We start from the raw sequence: 18,308 nt of genomic DNA on the forward strand, positions 1-18,308 counted from the left end.
ATCTGCACAGTATAGGCCTACGTAAGCCTATTCTGAGCAGGATGCATATGCAGTGGGGGATTGGCTGCCCTCAGTTAGAGTAAAATCAGACTGCTGGTTTTTGTTTGCCTGTTAGTCAGGAAAGGGTTCCTGTTAGATCCACCTTGCTAAACCCTTGGTCAAAAAGCTACATGTGCCCATAACAATTGCACCTCTTCTTTTATGTATGTATAGAGCTATATTACAGCAGCTACTCATTCTGCTCGATCCAATCTTTTCTACTTTTTTGAACAGTGTGTGCCGATTACTCAAAGCGATACAGGTAGGGTCCGGCACGGTAGGGGTCAGTCCTGGTGTATGAAAGGTGACAGTTAGTTTTGCCTGCTCTCTGTGTTGTCTTGGCCAGGACCCTGCTCTATCGCTTTGTAAAGTATGAAGTAGTTTAAAGCTTGAATAACATAAAATAACATAATATAATGTTATTTATGTTATTTCCCACGTGAAGAACTCCTGTAAACCTTGCCGTATTGAAACTCAGTGAACAAGGCATCTTAGACAAGCTGAAAAACAAATGGTGGTACGATAAGGGTGAATGTGGAACCAAGGACTCTGGAAGTAAGGTCAGTCGCTGCAGGTCTTTTTATACTGCATTTTGACCTAACTGTTCATATGCAAATACGTAAACACCATACATTTTCAAAACCACATATTTTTTCTTCAATTTTTTTACATTTTTGTTTTCCTTTTCATAGAATGCAAGTGAAAACAGTCTAAACAATATCCATCCCACAGTTTGCCTTACACATACTTCATCATCCACAATACTGTCCACATTATCGGTGTTTACATTACTATTATAATAATGATAATGATTATTCCTAAGATCTCATCACATAGTTTAGACATACAGTATGTATTGGTAGTTGAAAAGGTGCAGCATGCCTTGGAAAAATGTAAGATTACATATGTATTCATACTTACCATAGACAAATGACAACCATTGAATTGTAACCATTATGCTGCATTTTTGTTAACCAAACTTTTATTGAAACATTGTTTATTAGTGTCCTTACTTATTTGCGTGCTAATTGAGTATATTGAATCTATTAACATTATGCAGTTTGACTTCAAGCTTCCTTACTCTGACAAACTACAAACTAACTTTCAAACTCCAGATGGTCATCCAGTGGTCAGATGGAATCTGAAGGTCATGCTTGAACTGTGGAATGTCACAATAAGGAGATTTTGTTTGCACACTTCATGAAGTTAAAGAATCTAATATAAACCAGTTATTTAACCCTCTGAGATAGTCATCGGACAGGACACACATGCCCTGTAGCCAACATCAGGGCTCCCCTATGATAGTCTACAAAACACACTTTAAAGGACACACTAACAGGGTTAAAATGCAAATGGTAAAACTCTTATAAATGAATTTCAATATCTAAGTTTGGATGTTAGTAGCAGGAAAATGGTTCAATTCACAATTCCTATAGCTTGCCACTTTGATTGAAATTGTGAGATACAGTCAGATAATGGTACGTTTGAAAAACTACAGTATCATAGTGAAGTCAGGGCCTATCAACAGTTTTTCGACCTGTACGACATTGACCACCTTCCTTTAGGGTGGCCTCGTAAATGAGCGTCAGAGTAGGGTATAAGGAACCTTTTTCTCGACATTCACCAATCCAGCTAATGTTATAAATTACCTGCAGAGTTGAACCACCTCTCCTGCTATTGTTGAGGATTGACTGACCTACCAGACAGTCCCAAGTTGCTCCCAGCTTTCCACTGTTGTAGGGAAGTCATTCAGCAGGTCAGCCTCTGCCGTTTATCTCAGTACTACCCCACAGTAGGCATGTCTCCATTGGATTCACTGCCTACACAGTTGATAGAACCATACAGAGTTGTTAGGGTAATCCATTAGATCACTAGGCTGTGTTTACACAGGCAGCCCCATTCTTATATTTTTTTCCAATCACACCAGAGATTTTCACGTCAGCTCTTTTTCAGCTCTGATCTGTTTGTTCGAAAGGCCAATTAGTAAAACGATCAGAATTGGGCTACCTGTGTAAACACAGACCAATAGCGGGGGTGCCGTTTACATTAGTGCTGGATTTGAGTCAGAAGCCTCTTTGGGAGATTTTGCCTGTCTTGTTAGATCAGGTCACAACCAAAATGTCTGTAAAAAATTCTTAACATTGTTCTTTACCTTCCCCAGGACAAGACAAGTGCTCTAAGCCTGAGCAATGTGGCGGGAGTCTTCTATATTCTGGTTGGAGGGCTAGGGCTGGCTATGACCGTGGCTTTGATAGAGTTCTGTTATAAGTCACGGGCAGAAACCAAAAGACTGAAACTGGCTAAGAATGCCCAAAACTTTAAACCAGCTCCTCCGGCGAACACCCAGAATTTTGCCACGTACCGAGAAGGCTATAATGTGTATGGAACAGAGAGTGTTAAAATCTAGGGGGTATGTGTCTCCAACAATTTGTCCCAGTTGGGCAGTGTCTCTGAATGTCAGTCACCCTGTAACTGGATGCCATTTCAATACAATGTTATAAACTGATGTTTTCAACATGGGCAATGCATGTATTGTATAGTAGTTCTATAATATTTTTGTGTTGAGTATAGGCTACAAATACACATTTTGAATGCTGTTGAAATCTAGCCTTCAAGGGCCCCAAATACACAAATGTTTATGTAGGTTCCCCTATTACTGAAAAATATAACCTTTTATGGTGTCACAAAAAAAAACCTGTTGAAATCCCATTCCGGTTTTACAGATCTGAAGTCTGTCCCTTCCGCTGGTGTCTCTGCAGGAAGGTACAGTTACTCTGGAGGAACACAACCCGCAATGGCTGGCACCCTGGAGGCGACAGACATGGTCATCAGCTTAGACCCAAACCCACAGACAACAAATGCCCATCTTGGGATGCCAAACCTGGCACGATAATCAACGAGTGACACAATAGGACTTGTTTCTTGAAATATGGGACCTGCCTCTCTTAGTGCCTTACGGAGCATTCAGCGTCACAACAATGCAACTCCATTTTGGTTCACTTGAAAATACAGAATCAAAAAATAATATAGGGGAGGAAAGAAAGAAAACATTGATACTGTTGTAATCTATATACGTGGGTTAGTTTTTGTTTAATTATTTTGATGAAAAAAAATGCCATTACTTGCCATTAAGAAACTTGTCCCAGAGAACATTTTAAGTCATTTCAATCCTTTACAGGCATATTTTAGTGGTAAAACATTGACAATTGTTTTGTTTGTTTTATTTAACGTACTAGTCAACTGCCTATTTTACTATACAATTATGTTCAATGTCATATAATAATCTAAGATAAACTTCAATCAATAGGATAGGATCAATAGAAAATTACAATATTGTACCCTCGTTCTGTATTTAAAAAATGTGCATAATTTGAAACCTTTGAAACCTTGATTATTCAAAATGTCTTAGGTGCTGTCAATTTTCTCAGAGCCTGATGGACAAACTGACATTTTATCATGGCAGCAGCATAACATGACTGGTTAAAACAAATGCAATATTTAACTTGGGTCACATTTGTCACTACTGCCAAAAATGTTCAATTGAAAACAGATTTTATGAAGATGTGATAGGTTTTAAAACACATATGGTGTCTTATTGTAACTGTTTTTTTTGGATTGAACAGAGAACAGTTGTAGAGAACACTTGGATATTTACAGTATAGGACTACCAAGCATAATAGGTGTTTGGTTATAAACAGCACACCCCTTTTGACAATATATAAAAGGTTTAAGTACTCCTCCTAATCAAAAATCTGCTACATTTCTTACACATTAAAATGGAAAAAGCTTTATAAATGTAAGTCTTATTGCAATGTAATCCAATGATATCTTTAAAGAGGGAGCTCTCTATTATATGAACATGCTGGGTAAATAACAGCACTGTATCTGTATCTGGTTGGGATTTACATGACTTTCTTTGTACCCGTTTGTTTTCTGTTGAGATTATGGAGTGAATGATGAGCCCTGAGAGTGGAGAGAGAGAGATCAGAAGAATACAACGAGTATTTATGTTTGAATGTTTCTGCCAAAACTGTGATCCACTATACTTTGAAGACACACCCAAGACAAAACTGATGATGAATATGAGAATTCTTTATGAACCACGGACGACCATAAATGTGAAGAAACGTATATTTGTTTAGTTTGATTTTATTAAATGAAAGCTTCTCATCATTTTTACCCAAGTAAAACGCATGTGGAAGAGGTGATCACTTGACCAAACTGCAACCGAAAGCAGACCCTAGGAAGTCAACAATCTCTACTTTAGAACTCATTTGATCCTTTCAGTTCTTTTATTTGTAACTGCATCTCAGCAATGAGAAAACTCCCAAGCTGCATAGTGATAACAAGAACTGCATGTCTGGACATACTGAACCTTGTTAGTGAGGTTCTGTACAAAGAATTTTATTACATTTTTGTAAATAAAAACGGATTTAAAAATGTTTTTTTTCTTTTTTAAATATTCTTAAGATGTTGAATGGTATTCTTTGTCATACAGGAACAATATATTTCATCATCCTCATATCGCCAGCAATCCTACTGCACCACATATCACACAGGAAGAAACCAGGAAATATTAACCAGCCATTTATCCAGCCAACTTGCCAGCCTCCAAGCATTATCTTGAAACGGGCAGAGAATAACGCAATATGGACAATGCATATGGATTGCCCTGAAGTACAGTCAAATGGTATTTGTGAGCAATTATTTCATGACAATGCACTATACCGCAAAGGATATTTCCAGTGAGAAAGGGGTATTTCCAGTATAGAGGAATAGCAGCAGAGTGCCTTGCCAGCCAGGTAGAAAATAGCAGGATTGCCAGACTGGACAGAAGTTGGTCTGGGGCTTTTGTGTGATAAATAATGTAAAGCCAAATAACTCATGTATGATTTACAACCAAGCTAAAACACTGAGGGAAAGAGGAAAAAGAGAATGCTTTCCACTGTAAAGTATCAACAAGACTGGAAGCCTTGTCTGAACACTAGACTAATACATTTGTAATGTATTTAAGAGCTTTCTGTACATATCAGAAAATAAACTGTAGCAGCATTCCCTATAGGCTGTACATCCCTGCGGAACACTGGAGAGTTCTCTCTGTGCAAGGTTTAGATTTCTCTCTGTGCAAGGTTTAGATTTCTCTCTGTGCAAGGTTTAGATTTCTCTCTGTGCAAGGTTTAGATTTCTCTCTGTGCAAGGTTTAGATTTCTCTTTGTGCAAGGTTTAGATTTCTCTTTGTGCAAGGTTTAGATTTCTCTCTGTGCAAGGTTTAGATTTCTCTCTGTGCAAGGTTTAGATTTCTCTCTGTGCAAGGTTTAGATTTCTCTCTGTGCAAGATTTAGATTTCTCTCTGTGCAAGATTTAGATTTCTCTCTGTGGACAACTTCAGTGTGGGAACTTGACACTTTCTAACTTAGAGGAAGTCTAGAGTTGTGTCAATGTAGAAGGCAATACTTTGGAGTAAATACTTGATTTCAGAACTGTATTATATCAGCAGCTGACCTACTGAACATTCTGTTACGTCAGCTTAACTGTAAGAAGGGATGTGGAATGGCACATAACCCCATTAAAAAAAGAAAAGAACACCAGACACGAATGGCTCACTAGGAAAACTATCATTTATTAGTTTAAAAAAAGCATACACTTGTCGAGTACAGCAGATAAAAACTCCAAAAAGTTGTTTCTGAAACATTTGTATTTGGAGTACAAAGCTTTGACATTTTTACAATTATATTTGCTTCAAGGAGTAACTGTCATTTTACAAATGATTTAAAAACCTGATAACACACAATCGCATAATGGACATAGCAAGGGGACATCAAAAAATAAACATAACAGATATGACATGACTTACATGTTACCTTCTTTATTATTGTACACATAATATACAAACTGGTCATTTGTATCATTTCACTCAATCTTTGCCTAAAGACTTGCTTGGCTAAAAAGGAGAAATAAATAGACATGTAACCCTAAATGAGGCAAAAGCAAATATGGAAAGTGTCTATTAATGCCAATAAAACAAGCCGTAGGGGAGGAACCTGACAACATAAAACAGGTGCATTTTTTCATCAAGCGTTTGATTATCGAATGTATGACCTGATGATTTCAAGAGAGCGTTTAATACAGTTACCAGTTGTCTTTCTGAGTAGAATATCATTTTGTGATTTGAATAGCACATTGTGCCAATATTCAAAAGTTAAAAATAAAACAAATACCTGGTTACTGAAACACACTGAAATGAAAAATAGAAGAATAGATCTGCAAGTTCCAAACACTACAACTAACATGTCTTGCGGGCAGTTACAACGGAAACAACACAGGCAGAAATGAGAGTAACATTTGAGATGCGGCCTCCTCTCAGAATGAACAAGGCAGAGAAAATAGAGCACTAGTTAACAACGTGGTACAGGATGAGGGAGGGTGACTGTCTGGGTAAAAAGCACGGCTTCTCCAGGTCTGCTGCAGCCCACAGGTGGGAAGGGGAGGGAAAGGAAGGAAAGGAAGAAATAAGATACGTTTTAGACACTGACCAAATCACACAAACATTTGATAGTCAAAAGGTAATTATGTTAAATTGGGATGATGTAAATTAATTTCTCAATTATACTGAACAAAAATATAAACGCAACATGTAAAGTGTTGGTACCATGTTTCATGAGCTGAAATAAAATATCCCAGAAATGTTCCATACACACAAAAAGCTTATTTCTCTCAAATATTTGTGCACACATTAGTTTACATCCCTGTTAATGAGTATTTTCCTTTGCCAAGATAATCCACCGAACTGACAGGTGTGGCATATCGAGAAGCTGATTGAACAGCATGATCATTACACAAGTGCACCTTGTGCTGGGGACAATAAAAGGCCACACTAAAATGTACAGTTGTGTCACACAACACAATGCCAGAGATAACTCAAGTTTGAGGGAGTGTGCAATTGGCATGCTGGCTGCAGGAATGTCCACTAGAGCTGTTGCCAGAGAATTGAATGTTAATTTCCCTACCATAACGTCCTTTTAGAGAATTTGGCAGTACACCCAGCCGGCTTCACAGCCGCAGACCACACGTAACCGCACCAGCCCAGGACCTCCACATCAGGCTTCTTCATCTGCGGGATCATCTGAGACCAGCCACCCGGACAACTGATGAAACTGTGGGTTTGCACAACCAAAGAATTTCTGCACAAACTGTCAGAAACCATCTCAGCGTGCTCTTCGTCCTCACCAAGGTCTTGACCTGACTGCAGTTTGGTGTCGTAACCCACTTCAGTGGACAAATTCTCAACATCAATGGCCATTGGCACGCTGGAGAAGTGAGCTCTTCACAGATGAATCCCGGTTTCAACTATACCTGGCAGACAGCGTCGTGTAGGCGAGCGGATTGAATGCAGAGAGATACCGTGACGAGCTCCTGAGGCCCATTGTTGTGCCATTCATCCACCACCATCACCTCATCTTTCAGCATGATAATGCAAGGCCCCATGTTGCAAGGATCTGTACACAATTCCTGGAAGCTGAAAATGTCCCAGTTCTTCCATGACCTGCAAACTCAACAGACATGTCACCCATTGAGCATGTTTGGGATGCTCTGGATCGATGTGTATGACACCGTGTTCCAGTTCCTGACAATATCCAGCAATTTCACACAGCCATTGAAGTGGGACAGGTGGGACAACATTCCACAGGCCACAATCAACAGCCTGATCAACTCTATCCGAAGGAGATGTCCCACTACATGAGGCAAATGGTGGTCACACCAGATACTGACTGGTTTTCTGATCCACACCACTACTTTTTTTGTTTTGTTAAGGTTTCTGTGACCAACAGATGCATATCTGTAATCCCAGTTATGTGAAATCCATAGATTAGGGGCAAATTAATTTATTTAAATTGACTGATTTCCTCATATGAACTGTAACTCAGTAAAATCTTTAAATTGTTGCGTTTATATTTTTGTTCAGTGTAGTATTCCATTACTACTTACCTTCGCTGACTGACCTAGAACACATTATCTGTGCTTGTCGGAGGACTTATGAGTACCACCATTAAGGAAAACCTTCTCCTTCATTTCACTTGTTGGATACCTACTACAGAGATCAACAGGAAATCTAGCACAAGGTAGTTGGGTAAATAACATGCCCCTGTGAGATAATAGCCATTTCTTTAAAGACACAATATTTTGTGCTGGTCGTTGCCTTGAATAAATGAAATTGAAATATATACAGTACTCAAGGTAATACAATGATAATTACACCAAATACTATGGCTGCAGAAATTAATTCCATAATTTCAGTTCTAAAGCGTTACTCAAAACATTGAAGGATATTGTTTTTTCTCTTCCTTTCCGCCACTGCTGTCCCTCTTCTCCTTCTTGTCAGGTTTGTCTTTGTCATGCCTAGACTCCTTTAACAGCAGGCAGGAAACACACGTGTCAATCAAAACATCACTACTGCCACCAGTGGCACAGAGTACACCGGGGCACCAATGTGTTGGCTACAAACTATGTATATACAGCACATTTGGCCAATAGTTCCTATATGCACATATGTGATGTTGGTGCTGGTTCAATTATTCATCTGCAGCAGCAGCCCAGTTTCTTTACTTATTTTAAAGGACCAGAGAAGATGCACAAACACACTGGGCCAAAACCATCACAGCTTAACCGCTTTGACTGAGCAGCAACAAAAACACTGGGCCAAAACCATCACAGCTTAACCGCTTTGACTGAGCAGCAAAAAACACACTGGGCCAAAACCATCACGGCTTAACGGCTTTGACCGAGCAGCAAAAAACACACTGGGCCAAAAGCATCACAGCTTAACAGCTTTGACCGAGCAGCAAAAAACACACTGGGCCAAAAGCATCACGGCTTAACGGCTTTGACCGAGCAGCAACAAACACACTGGGCCAAAACCATCACAGCTTAACGGCTTTGACTGAGCAGCAACAAAAACACTGGGCCAAAAGCATCACAGCTTAACCGCTTTGACTGAGCAGCAACAAACACACTGGGCCAAAACCATCACAGCTTAACGGCTTTGACTGAGCAGCAACAAAAACACTGGGCCAAAAGCATCACAGTTTAACCGCTTTGACTGAGCAGCAACAAACACACTGGGCCAAAAGCATCACAGCTTAACCGCTTTGACTGAGCAGCAACAAAAACACTGGGCCAAAAGCATCACAGCTTAACCGCTTTGACTGAGCAGCAACAAAAACACTGGGCCAAAACCATCACAGCTTAACGGCTTTGACTGAGCAGCAACAAAAACACTGGGCCAAAAGCATCACAGCTTAACCGCTTTGACTGAGCAGCAACAAACACACTGGGCCAAAACCATCACAGCTTAACGGCTTTGACTGAGCAGCAACAAAAACACTGGGCCAAAAGCATCACAGTTTAACCGCTTTGACTGAGCAGCAACAAACACACTGGGCCAAAAGCATCACAGCTTAACCGCTTTGACTGAGCAGCAACAAACACACTGGGCCAAAACCATCACAGCTTAACGGCTTTGACTGAGCAGCAACAAACACACTGGGCCAAAAGCATCACAGCTTAACCGCTTTGACTGAGCAGCAAAAAACACACTGGGCCAAAAGCATCACAGCTTAACCGCTTTGACTGAGCAGCAACAAACACACTGGGCCAAAAGCATCACAGCTTAACCGCTTTGACTGAGCAGCAACAAAAACACTGGGCCAAAACCATCACAGCTTAACCGCTTTGACTGAGCAGCAACAAAAACACTGGGCCAAAAGCATCACAGCTTAACCGCTTTGACTGAGCAGCAACAAAAACACTGGGCCAAAAGCATCACAGCTTAACGGCTTTGACTGAGCAGCAACAAAAACACTGGGCCAAAAGCATCACAGCTTAACCGCTTTGACTGAGCAGCAACAAAAACACTGGGCCAAAACCATCACAGCTTAACTGCTTTGACTGAGCAGCAACAAAAACACTGGGCCAAAACCATCACAGCTTAACCGCTTTGACTGAGCAGCAACAAACACACTGGGCCAAAACCATCACAGCTTAACCGCTTTGACTGAGCAGCAACAAAAACACCACAGCTTAACCGCTTTGACTGAGCAGCAACAAAAACACTGGGCCAAAAGCATCACAGCTTAACGGCTTTGACTGAGCAGCAACAAAAACACTGGGCCAAAAGCATCACAGCTTAACCGCTTTGACTGAGCAGCAACAAAAACACTGGGCCAAAACCATCACAGCTTAACCGCTTTGACTGAGCAGCAACAAAAACACTGGGCCAAAACCATCACAGCTTAACCGCTTTGACTGAGCAGCAACAAAAACACCACAGCTTAACCGCTTTGACTGAGCAGCAACAAAAACACTGGGCCAAAACCATCACAGCTTAACCGCTTTGACTGAGCAGCAACAAACACACTGGGCCAAAAGCATCACAGCTTAACCGCTTTGACTGAGCAGCAACAAACACACTGGGCCAAAAGCATCACAGCTTAACCGCTTTGACTGAGCAGCAACAAACACACTGGGCCAAAACCATCACAGCTTAACCGCTTTGACTGAGCAGCAACAAAAACACTGGGCCAAAACCATCACAGCTTAACCGTTTGACTGAGCAGCAACAAAAACAAAACAAACTATGAGAGACTACGGCTCCTCCCCGGGAGCACTGTGTTGTGTTCTGCTAGGGTCAAGGACAAGGGCAGCACTACGTACCTTCTTGCCCCCGGAAGAGTTTCTCTCAGGTTTAGTAGACTCTCCCTTTTCCTTGCTGGAGGACTTGGACCTCTTGGTCTTCTCTTTGTCAGCCGAGACCGGGGAGTCTGAGGAGGGACTGGCGCTCTTGCTGTGTTTGTTGGAGGAATCTGGGCGAGAAGAGGAAGAACCCAGCATGAATATTGATCGTATCCATATTTAAGTTTTAATCTATGGTTGTTATGTACAGGGAGCTAACTTACTGGTTCCATTTTCATCTTTTCTGCGTTTGGATTCTAGGCTCATCTCACGGTCAGTGGTCACATGGTCCTAAAAAAAAGATGGAAAACAATAAAAATGTCCACACCAGCAGGGATGTGGCGGTCAAGCAAATAACTGTCAGTCTCACGGCAATTGGCCGTTAATTAAACACACTTAGCATCTCCTGGCTTCCACATATAGCCTACAAGCCACTGATGCAGACCTTTGGAACATGTACATTTTAAAAAGTCTAATAAATCCGTGTAATATAGCCTACACTTTCACAATAAATCCAATATTTATTTTAGACAGGTCTAAAGAAGCATGATATGAAGAAAATGTAGTCTATTTCAGAAGAACAGAATAGCGTACTGAGTTGTCCTTATGTTAGGCCCTGATCTGGCTATGCCATATTGCTGTGGGCTACACTAGTTCATTTTGAGGCGGCAGGGAGCCTTGTGGTTAGAGCGTTGGACTAGTAATCGGAAGGTTGCAAGATCAAATCCCTGAGCTGACAAGGTAAAAAATCTGTCGTTCTGCCCCTGAACAAGGCAGTTAATCCACTGTTCCTAGGCAGTCATTCAAAATAAGAATTTGTTCTTAACCGACTTGCCTAGTTAAATAAAGGTAAAATAAAATAATATTTAGCAGACAAGATTTGCTTAGAATTCCATGACATTATTTTATAGTATAAAGAATACAAATGAACAGAGCTGACTAAAATAGAAAGGATATTTTCTCTAAACGATTTGAGGGAGTGCACACATGCGACTATTCTGTGTTGAAAGGTTAACAAAGAAATGGGTATTCCCACATGCTTAATTTAGTTATTAATATAGCTGTAATTGTTCTACAAACGTTGGGCTATATGTTTTGATTTTTAATACATTGTAAGGCTGCATGATGCGACTCCGACAATGTTTTTTGAGAAGCACTTGATAATGCCTCAAATTTCCCAGCGGCATCCCCTTTGTGTGGCCATAATGCACCGTAAAAAGAAATCCATGCCTTTTCGAGCCCTTCTCCTTGAGTGCTGCCTGCTCCCGAAGCACCTCTCATCTCACTCACAAGGCTCTCCATCAGGTGATCGGGTCTCTCTCACAGGCTACAAGTGAAGACGGACACATCGGGGACGCAACTGCGCGTGTCCTTATCCAATTCCCGAGGTGCATATTGAAGGTATTAGAAGAACTGTCAACATTTTCATCAGCCAACAAGGTGAGTCGGCCTAACGAACAGCAAAAGCATTAACCTATGTCAATCAATCCCCAAAGTACACAAGGTTTTTTCTTTACCCTTTTTTTTCTCTCCCTTTTGTGGTATCCAAATTGGTAGTTCGTCTTGTCCCATCGCTGCAACTCCCCTACAGACTCGGGAGAGGCGAAGGTCGAGAGCCATGCGTCCACCGAAACACAACCCTGCCAAGCCGCAATGCTTCTTGACACACTTCTCGCTTAACCCAGCAGCTAGCCGCACCAATGTGTCAGAGTAAACACATTCAGCTGGCCACTAAAGTCACCTCGCAGGCACCCGGCCCGCCACAAGGTCACTAGTCACTAGGTTGCGATTGGACAAGGAAATCCCGGCCGGCCAAAACCTCCCCTTACTCCAACGACGCTGGGCCAATTGTGCGCCTCCTCATGGGTCGACCGGTCACAGCTGGCCGGCCTGGGATCGAACCAGGGCCTATAGTGGCGCCTCAAGCGCTGTGATGCAGTACCTTAGACCGCTGCGCCACTCAGGGGGCCAACCTCTGCGCAAGAAATAAATATTCCAAACAAAGTCTGGGACAGTTGTGGGATGCGATAGATCCCAAATTAATACAACCACTAGCATCAATGAGGCTGACACAACAGATCAGAACGTTTAGCTTAAAATGTTGATAAGCTATTAGGCTATTTCTTCACATTATAAGTGCAGCAATGCGCACACGGCAGTAGGCTATAAGCGCGAATGTTACAATTAGTTTATCTAAAGTGACCGCAAATGCAATTATGCATGTAATGCTTTTATTATAAAGGTGCATTTCTATGGTGAAAATGATCTTCCACAAACTTGAAAGTCACGCGCTGCTTATATTGTAGTTAGGCTCTACACCCCATGTAAAGCGGATTCATGTGTGTAATTTTAAGAAGTTATTTGGCCAATTTAGTTGTGATTACAAACCTTATCAAAACAGGCTACGTGAAGTGTGCGACTATGATTCGAAAAAGCCGCAAAAAAAATACATTGCTTTCCTTAAACTGGGCATCATTCACAAGTGATAATATATAATTCACAAGTGATAGGCTAATATTGTCACCCATCACACTATTCTTGATTTAATCTTGTCTTTACATTTACTAAATAATATATACATGTGTGAAATTTGTTTTGATTTAGAATGGATCATTATCATGCACCTGTCTAGAAACAGGGGCAGAGGAAAAATTATGCACTTAAATAGCGAATGGAGGGCACTTTTCTTGTGGTTCATTTTCATACCAGCCAGGTAGGCTATACTCCTGTTGTAAAGATAAGCAATGTGCTTAATACTAGGAAAGTTGAGAAATAAATATAGTACCATAAGTGTCTATCCAGATAATGAACAGGCAGATAATGAAAAGCCACCAAGAAGAAAATTTAAGAAACATATAGTTACAGTGCCTTCTGAAAGTATTCACACTCCATTACTTTTCCAAAATTGTGTTGTGTTACGAAGCGGGAGAAAAATAAATGTTTATTTTTATAAAAGTAAAGTAAAAAACACTAATATATCTTGATTAGATAACTATTCAACCCCTTGAGTCAATACATGTTAGAATCACCTTTGGCAGCGATTACAGCTGGGAGTCTTTCTGGGTAAGTCCAAAAGAGCGTTGTACGCCTGAAGTGTACAATATTTCCCTATTATTCTTAAAAAACATGTTTTTTTTAATGAGTCAGGCTCCATTTACCATTTTTGGACAGCCATAGTCAAGTCTTGCCATAGATTTTCAAGCTAATTTAAGTTGAAGCTGTAACTAGGCCACAGGAACATTCAATGTCATCTTGGTAAGCAATTCCAGTGTATATTTGGCCTTGTGTTTAAGGTTATTGGCCTGCTGAAACGTGAATTTGTCTCCCAGTGTCTGTTGGAAAGCAGACTGAACTAGATTTTCCTCTGTGCTTAGCGCTATTTCTTTTAAGCATAAAAGTTACATGTGTTGTATACAGAGATATGGTAGTCATTTAAATAATGTTAAACACTATTATTGCACACAAGATGAGTCCATGCAACTTATTATGGGACTTGTTAAGCAAATGTTTACTCCTGAACTTATTTAGGCTTGCCATAACAAAGGGGTTGAATACTTACTGACTGAAGACATTTCAACTTTTCATTAATTTGTAAACATGTCTAAAAACATCATTCCACTTTGACATGGGGTATTGTGTAGACCAGTGACAAAATCTCTATTTAATCCATTTAAAATGCAGGCTTTCAAGGGGTGTGAATACTTTCTGAAGGCACTGTACATGTCATTTGAGGTGTGAATGATCATGAGCTATGTCACTATACCCATCATTTCACTTCCCTTGTGAGAATCATGAGCATGGACTGACTTCTTCTGAGGTGGAACCTAAACTCTCTAGGACAGGAAATTAAGTCAAAATCGCAGCAACAACTTCCTCTGGGGGGGTCCTTTAAGGACGGTCAACCATTAGAATCTCACTAGTCTTGACAATCTATGCAAAACTATAACATATAAGTTAGAAGTAGTTGGATTTTAAGTTGTATATCAAACCAAGATGAGAGCAAGCACCAGATCAGATAAGAACACTCCTTTCCCCATTGAAGTCCACCTTTAAATCCCTCCCTTGCCCTCTCAAATACTCACTCTCTTTCTGTCCTTTCGGTCCTTGTCTTCGGTCTTCTTCTCTTTGGAACGGCCCCGGGTATTCTCTGACTCTTTCTGGTCCGTCTCCCTCTCTCTGCTCTTGGACCGCGAGACCGAATTGTAGGTGATGTGGTGCTGTAAGGAATGAGCATACAAATCAAACAAACAAACACAGACTAAAATATATTATATATATATATATATATATTTTTTTACATACATTGTATGGCATTGTGCACTTACTGGAGGATGCCTTGAAATGTGTGTGCTGAAACCTGCCTGTTCTCCTCAGTGTGTGTGTGTGCCTATTAAGCCAATAAACTTAAAATAAGTCCATATGCCGAGGCAGAAACTGTACATACTATGTGTTGCTGATCATATAAATGAACCGCTAAGTGTCTGACCGTTCCTGGAGGAAAATCTCCAGGGAACGCATAGAAAAAGTTATAGTTAATATAAGGAAATCAGTCAATTTAAATAAATTGATAAGATATCTTTAAAAAAAAGGTAGGGTCGTAGATCAGAAAACTAGTCAGTATCTGGTGTGACCACCATTTGCCTCATGCAGTGCGAGTTGATCAGGCTGTTGACTGTGGCCTGTGGAATGTTGTCCTACTCTTCTTCAATGGCTGTACAAATTTGCTGGATATTGCCGGGAACTGGAACACGCTGTCGTACACGTCGCTCCAGAGCATCCCAAACATGCTCAAAGGGTGACATGTCTGTTGAGTATGCAGGCCACGGAAGAACTGGGACATGTTCAGCATCCAGGAATTGAGTACAGATCTTTGTGACATGGGGCCGTGCATTATCATGCTGAAAGATGAGGTGATGGTGGTGGATGAATGGCACAATGGGCCTCAGAATCTTGCCATGGTATCTCTGTGCATTCAAATCGCCATCGATAAAATGCAAATTGTGTTCGTTGACCCTAGCTTATGTCCGCCCATAACCCCACTGCCACCATGGGGCACTCTGATCACAACGTTGACATCAAACCGCTCACCCACACGACGCCATACACGCTTGTCTGCCATCTGCCCGGTACAGTTGAAACCGGGAATCAACCGTGAAGAGTAATCTTCTCCAATGTGCCAGTGGTCATCAAAGGTGAGTATTTGCCCACTGAAGTCGGTTATGAAGCCAAACTGTAGTCAGTTCAAGACCCTGGTGAGGACGACGAGCACTCAGATGAGCTTCCCTGAGACGGTTTCTGACAGTTTGTGCAGAAATTCTTCGGTATTGCAAACGCAGTTTCATCAGCTGTCTGAGTGGCTGGTCTCAGACAATCCCGCAGGTGAAGAAGCTGGATGTGGAGGTCCTGGGCTGGCGTGGTTACACATAGTCTGTGGTGGTGAGGCTGGTTGGATTTACTGCCAAATTCTGTAAAATGATGTTGGAGGCGGCTTACGGTTGAGAAATGAACATTGAATTCTCTGGCAACAGCTCTGGTGGACATTCCTGCAGTCAGTATGCCAATTGCACACTCCCTCAAATCGTCCGATATCTGTGGAATTGTGTTGTTGAAAAAACTGCACATTTTACAGTAGCATTTTATTATCCCCAGCTAAGGGGAAAGGTGGTTAACTAGTCAGTTGTACAACTGAATGCCTTCAACTGAAATGTGTCTTTCGCATTTAACCCAACCCCTCTGAATCAGAGAGGTGCGGGGGGGTACCTTAATCAACATCCACGTCTTCGGCAGCTGGGGAACAGTGGGTTAACTGCCTTGCTCAGGAGCAGAACGACAGATTTTTACCTTGTCAGCTCGGAGATTCGATCCAGCAACCTTTCGGTTACACAAGGTGCATCTGTGTAATAATCATGCTGTTTAATCAGCTTCTTGATATACCACACCGGTCAGGTGGATGTATTATCTTGGCAAAGGAGAAAGGCTCACTAACAGGGATGTAAACACATTTGAGATCACAAAATTGAGAAAACATTGTGTGTATGGAACATTTCTGGGTCCTTTTATTTCAGCTCATTACACATGAGACCATCACTTTACACATTGCGTTTATGTTTTTGTTCAGTGTAGTACAATGGAACATCAGGAACATTTTAACAAGATTGACACTACAAAGTTAAACTCTATCCCTAACTCGGTGGTCAGAGGAGAAGTATGGTCTATCATTATCAGTATTCAGACCCCAAACATCTCCCTCCTCAACAACCAGGTCAGCAGTGACTGCAGCTCTATCAAGAGAGCATAGACATCATCCCAATAACTTCACAGTGAACCAGGTAGAACGGGGATGTGAGTCTGGACCATGGAGGGTAGAACAGAATAGCAGACTAGCACTGTCCGCTGACAGCAGAGCACTGCTATCTGTGCTGCTGTCTAACTTGATACAAATTTAACAAGCCAACCGTGTACCTGCTGTATGAATGATTCATCTGACCATCTCTAGCTCTGTCTGCAGGGGGAGAGAGGGAGAATCTCGACAGAAGAACAACTGAGTTATGGCTGATGTGAGAAGAACCCAATACATATGGACTAAGGCTTATAGGGGTTTAGGTGCTGAAAAGGAATGGCAGGCTTTGTTTGGTCTTAAAACAAGCTCAAAAAACCTAGAGTGTAATGAAGACGATTAATGTTTTGCTTTAAACGTCTATCAGAAATCAATATGGAACAGAGTCGGGTGGATGAAGGCGTGTGTGAGAGAGAACTAGAGAGACAGGTCCGATATGTGGGCTCAATAGAGGATTACATTCTTTTTCTCAGTGTTTCCACAGCACATCACACGCATAGCTAATGAGCCTCCGCCCGGGCAGGCATCAGAGACGGCCTTACAAAGTGATCACAGGCAGAGGAAGAAACGCCGCCCGCTTAAAATTCTGCCCTTTCCCCGTCTCTTCTCCCCGGTGGCACAATCAGGACCTTTTCACACAACAGTCTGCCGTCCTGGACAGTCTCTCTAATCTTTCCCATGACTACACTGAACTCATCAACATTTAGTGTGGACGTCTGGCTGCCTGGTACAGAGTGGACTTAAACAGGCAAGCCTGATCTAAGGTAATATCTCAGGTTTCACTATTCAGCAATGACTTCTTATGCAAGTCAGATTTATTTGGACACTGTCTGCAAAATTGTACATTTTCACATTCAATAAGTGTAATCATCAAAGTCCTTCTAACTGACCCCCTCCTCATGGCACTTGGAGAAAGAGAATGAAGATAACAGTCAAGGTGAATAGTGATAGAGTAATGTTTAGGAGGAGTCCAAACCTTGGATGCAGAGTCCTTGGGTTCGTTGCTATTGTCCTGTAGGAATGAATGGAGATGACAGATGAGCTGGGGGGGGTTGTCAGACAGCAGGTCAGGAGAGTCAGGAGGACGGGGGTTTCAGGGGCTGGACGGACCGACGTCACACTTCCTTCCCCCTTGACCTTCAAGGACTAAGGCTTTCACAAGGTTATTAACAGAGAGGAGGGTTCATTTATCTTTAACAGGGGT

General features: G+C 41.5%; 2 protein-coding genes across 5 annotated transcripts in view; one reads left to right on the top strand and one right to left on the bottom strand.

Moving 5' to 3' along the window:
• Window positions 1–4,483, top strand: part of LOC118390772 (glutamate receptor 3-like) — a 126,683-nt gene extending 122,200 nt beyond the window's left edge. The window contains exons 15-16 of the mRNA XM_052457088.1: window positions 2,201–2,449; window positions 2,763–4,483. Of these exons, the coding sequence (XP_052313048.1) occupies window positions 2,201–2,446 (246 nt within the window). The 3' untranslated portion in view covers window positions 2,447–2,449; window positions 2,763–4,483. The remainder of the gene's footprint in view (window positions 1–2,200; window positions 2,450–2,762) is intronic.
• A 1,156-nt stretch (window positions 4,484–5,639) lies between these two features.
• Window positions 5,640–18,308, bottom strand: part of LOC118390195 (THO complex subunit 2-like) — a 70,363-nt gene continuing 57,694 nt past the window's right edge. Inside the window, exons 33-39 of one of the 4 annotated variants that reach the window (XM_035780521.2) lie at window positions 18,081–18,116; window positions 14,850–14,984; window positions 10,992–11,058; window positions 10,750–10,898; window positions 8,368–8,444; window positions 8,026–8,071; window positions 5,640–6,498 (exon numbers count right to left, since the gene is read on the bottom strand). In XM_035780521.2, the coding sequence (XP_035636414.1) occupies window positions 8,050–8,071; window positions 8,368–8,444; window positions 10,750–10,898; window positions 10,992–11,058; window positions 14,850–14,984; window positions 18,081–18,116 (486 nt within the window). In that variant the 3' untranslated portion in view covers window positions 5,640–6,498; window positions 8,026–8,049. Of the gene's footprint in view, window positions 6,502–8,025; window positions 8,078–8,367; window positions 8,445–10,749; window positions 10,899–10,991; window positions 11,059–14,849; window positions 14,985–18,080; window positions 18,117–18,308 lie in introns of all 4 variants that reach the window. The other 3 variants (XM_035780520.2, XM_035780519.2, XM_035780518.2) reach the window with 3 other exon arrangements.

This window comes from Oncorhynchus keta, chromosome 11 (genome assembly GCF_023373465.1).
Source record: "Oncorhynchus keta strain PuntledgeMale-10-30-2019 chromosome 11, Oket_V2, whole genome shotgun sequence".
Taxonomy (NCBI): Eukaryota; Metazoa; Chordata; class Actinopteri; order Salmoniformes; family Salmonidae; genus Oncorhynchus; species Oncorhynchus keta.